Source organism: Hyaloscypha bicolor (assembly GCF_002865645.1).
Source record: "Hyaloscypha bicolor E unplaced genomic scaffold K444scaffold_56, whole genome shotgun sequence".
Lineage (NCBI taxonomy): Eukaryota > Fungi > Ascomycota > Leotiomycetes > Helotiales > Hyaloscyphaceae > Hyaloscypha > Hyaloscypha bicolor.
The window spans coordinates 1100350-1104829 of record NW_020194558.1 but is presented as its reverse complement, the minus strand read 5'-3'; the positions used below and the strand labels follow the sequence as shown (position 1 = coordinate 1104829).

The 4480-nt window shown below is 40.8% G+C and overlaps 1 protein-coding gene across 1 annotated transcript; it reads right to left on the bottom strand.

Moving 5' to 3' along the window:
* Positions 1-1250: 1250 nt before the first annotated feature.
* Positions 1251-2864, bottom strand: K444DRAFT_662389 (uncharacterized protein; the record flags this gene model as incomplete). The annotated part of the gene is made up of 3 exons (XM_024886705.1): positions 1251-1430; positions 1493-1510; positions 2022-2864. 3 exons carry the CDS (start codon positions 2862-2864, stop codon positions 1251-1253), a joined length of 1041 nt encoding a protein of 346 aa, XP_024738183.1.
* Between the last annotated feature and the right edge of the window lie 1616 nt (positions 2865-4480).

Sequence of the window (4480 nt, the reverse complement as noted above, 5' to 3'; positions counted from 1 at the left end):
CCACACACACCTGTAACGAAGTAAGCCCGTACATTTTTCTACAAATATGGTATCATATATAACTTAATTGAGCTATACTGAAGCTCATACCCAAGCATTTTACTTTTTAAGCCATATAAGACTTGATAAAATGGTCAAAAAGTGGAAAGTCAAGCCTCCTGCTGCAACATAGCAGTCGAGGCGTTGCGGGGATGCCATCAGTTCAGCCCATGTGCCGTCATCAACGGCAGCGTGGCGTCAATTGGACAACGCTTAGGCTTTCAAGCGCTTCGTTCTCTTGTCCTTGATCGATCTGATGCTAGACTACATCTGTTTATCGTAGATTGCTCCATTTCGGGTGCAAATCCGCGCCCCATCACCTGCCAAGGCTGCTGAAATCCGCATTTTGCCTCTGCGTCCTGAAAGGCAATTGCCAAGCCAAGCCAAGTCGGCCTGGTCCAGGAACTAGTCGCAGACTATTTGCATCTCGACCTCTTCCTAACAGGGGCATATTAAATTAGTTCGCTTAGTATTTGGGATAAATAAACCCTTGAGCGGTTACTATCAGCACAAGCCTCAGCCAGTGTGACTGACCAATTATGTAACATAATTCCTGTTTTATTGTGGAGAAGAACTTGCTGGAACCACCCGACCGCTCAGGGGTTATTTATCTCAAATACCAAGTATTCAAGGCATAAGAACGTGGCAAGTGCGCGCAACTTCGTGGGTGGTTGCCTGGAGGCTTTGAAATACCAGGGGAGGGCTTTATGTAAAACATTGTGCATTATTAAGGATATTCGGATAGCTCTCGTAGCTCAGAGACTGACAGTCTGTGGTACCGCAGTAATCTGTACCTCTTCCCCGGTTTGTCAGCAATTTCTTCCATTGGCCACTTCATCTCCAACAATATCCTCCAGAGAAGCCCCATCAAGGAGAGATCAAAATTTTAATTGTTTCGGAAATATCCATTCATGATGTGTGATCGTTTCTTGGCCGAAATTTTGTATCCATAGCCTCATTATCAGTCGCAGTTCAACTGTTCTTTCATATAACCCCCCACCCCCCCCTTTTGCTAAACTCCGTGGAAACAGCTGGGTGGAACAACACTAATTACCTATAACTCTCACTATTCATTCAGAACCAACTCAATAATGCTGCTATGCTCACCCCCAACCCCAACACCATGTACTTTCAAAACCTTGAATCCCGCCTTTGTTAGTAATGCATTCCACTGAAACAGATTCCTTTCCTGGCCACCCATAAGCAGCATGTTAATGTCCCTCATGACTGGTATCGGCTCTGGATGTTGCTCCGAAAGTACCATTTCGCAGATCAGTAGCTTGGAATGGGGATGACCCCTCATCACTTGTGCTATATTCAATAAGATTTGCAAGCAGGCTTTGTCTGGCCAGTCGTGGAAGATGGATTTCAGGAAGTAATTCGATCCTATTCTATTCGTCAATACATTGCTCTTGATATTATTTACTCAGAAAACAAGGGGGAAGGGACTTACCTTTGATAGGTTGCACGTCTTTGAAGAAATCATAAGGTATTTTTACAACCTCGTCATCGACAACCACACCCGCATCAAGTACGAAGATCACGGCATAAAGTGACGGGACTACAGGGCATTTGAGCTACAAGTCCACTTTCAGGCCACTTTCTGCTGGATTCAACCACTAAAGCCCCCTATATTCCAGGCCACTGCCCTGAACGAACGCTATAAACCGCAAGCAAGGGGTACCACACCTTTTTAAGGCGTATCCCTGTACTTACAGGGGAAGGTTCGCTAAGGTACCCTATAATTGCCCCCTCACAGCGTCCGAGCGCTATAGTTGCTCCGCCAGCAGCGCTATAACCCCTGAGCATCTTCCGACAGCCCTGCAAATGTCTTACACTCTACTTCAGGGCACGAGGCCTGGAGTTATAAGGCCTTATAGCGGGCTTAACCCCTCAATTTGCACGCTATAGTCCACTGAGCGCCCCAAGCGAGTCTAAATGCCCTGTAGTCCCGTCACTTTATGCCGTGATCTTCGTATGACCTTCAAATCCTCCAGCACCAATTTTCCCCTCATTTCTGGATATGCCGCCTGAATGGCTTTCAACATATGTCCCTTCCCACCACCAATGTCGACTAACGCAATACCGTCCTTATTAGGCACCAATTGATCAAAGGCATACATAGTTCCCAGCGACTTCAATCCCAGCACAGCCATGATCTCCATCGCGTTATTGAAAATGGTCAACTTTTCCGCATCTTTCACGAGTATGTCGAAGTAACCCTCATCCACAGTACCATGGGCAAATGTAAATGGCACATTCTTATGATCTTCCGGGCTCTTGAATCCATACTTGTGATAGTATCCAGGTACAGAGCCAAGTTGAGCAGGGAGCATGGTCTCGAAATGGTGCCTGAAGCTAGCTTTTGCGAGCGGAGAGAGCAGAAAGCTAGATATTGGCGTGTGGGAGAAAGATACGAGACCAATACTTGTTTCTTCAGGATAAAACACTTCGAGAATTTCGGAAGCACCGAGGACGCGGATGAGGCGAAAGATAAACTCCTCGCTGGCGTTGACCTTTGATGCTGCTTCTTCGATCGTGATGGAGGAATTGGATGGTATGGTTTCGAAGAGCCTGATCTCGAAGGCTAGTCGCAGGGTTACGTTGAGGTATGGTCGAAGATTTATCTCGCTGAAGCGTCGTGGGATTGATGTGGTTGCGAGGGAGAGCTTGGAGGAGGTGGCTTGTATGGCTTTGAGGGCTAATGCCTTTTCAGCGGGATTTGAGGCAGAAGAGTATTGGGCGATGGAAGCTTGGATCGATTCTGACAATGGGGCGAGAAGTTCGACTGAAGGCTCGAAGGGAGGTGGTCCTGAGCCTGACATCGTGGTTCCTATCAGGACGCGTGGGGTGTTGAAATGAGAAGTTCGAATATTCAATAGATGTTTTGAGGTGTAGAGTAGCCAAGTAGGTGTATGCGCTTGCTGCAGTGGGGTCTTAATTATTTTTAAATGGTGCAAACGCAGAACCCGAAAATTGGCGACGAATTGGCCAGCCTCGGTTCTATTTTTAGGCTAAACCCCGAAACCCGAATCCTTCCCTCTTCACAACCTTATCATCTTCGCATTCGTTCAGTGCTTCTGAGCTTATTATTCTGAGAAAAACCTCTATCCATCCTGTACGACATGCTCAATTTCGCTCCCGCCTCTAGATGCCTCACTGATCTTCTGGGAAGATTGAATAATGGGCGTGACTTTGCCATGCACAATCATTGTGCTCGATGGCACAAGAACATGAAGCATCACGCAAACAATACGATAGCATCAGACAGGAAACGTTATTGCTGCCACTTGAAATAATTGATTGATTTTCTTAGTATTGCACGGATCTACACGAGGACAATGTGTTTTCTGCTTCTTCGAGATGGCATCCAACCTTGAAGTGCGGATCAGTGAACTGGGTTGGAAATCAATGCTAAGTTATTACTTAATTATATAAGAGGTCCTTTATGTAACGGGCGAGTTTAATGCTATTAAAGGAGACTAGCCCCTAGTTAATAACCGTCTATGCCAAGAAGTAAACGTTAAGTAACGCTATATTATTAATATTTATTAAGAAGAGAACTATTACTTGTTTCCTTTATTTAGGTGAGTAGAGCTTGCTATTCGAGAAGTGTACTTACAAGTTTACTAGTCCGGGAGACTTAATAAAGCACTTCAAGCGGAAGTATCTAGCCCGTATTAAAGAAGTAGATTGGCTCAAGTATAAAGTCTGTTAAATGGGGCTGTAATACAAATAACATCTCTAGAATTACATACTAAGCATCTACGGAACTGTTTCTTGAGACTTTAATAGTATACCAAGAAAGTAGCTTAAGTGTGCTTTTTTTAATTTTTTGTCTGCTTTTCTTATTAATAATTCTTGGTTCTTTTTTCGTTTGAGATTATATTCTTAATTATAATATTATTAGATAACGAGTTAATTTATAAATTTAAATAAATAGTACTTATATTAAAATCTATTAACTAGCCTATATATAATGGGCTAAATAATACTCTTATTTAGTAATAGTATTATAGTCTTATAATTATAATTAATATAAACCTTAAAATACTTAATATAACTCTTTATTTATTATTATAACTTAATAAGAATATTATAGATTTTATATATAAATAGTTATGAAATATATTTAAAGTAATTACTTTATAATATTTATTACTTTTATATATTAATATATTATATATAAAATCCAAATAGATTATTTTATTTAATATAATAAATAATATTTTTATAAGATATATAATAATAGAATAATATATAAGTAATTAAGGTAAATAAGCTACAGAATAATATTTGTAAATATAACTAATTCTAAGAATTAATTCTAATAAAAAACTAATTAATATCCCTTTTTAAAGCTAGAAGTATTTCTTTATATATTTTTTAATATTTAGTTAAATATATAAAGTTCTTTATTTAATTAAGAAATATAATCTTA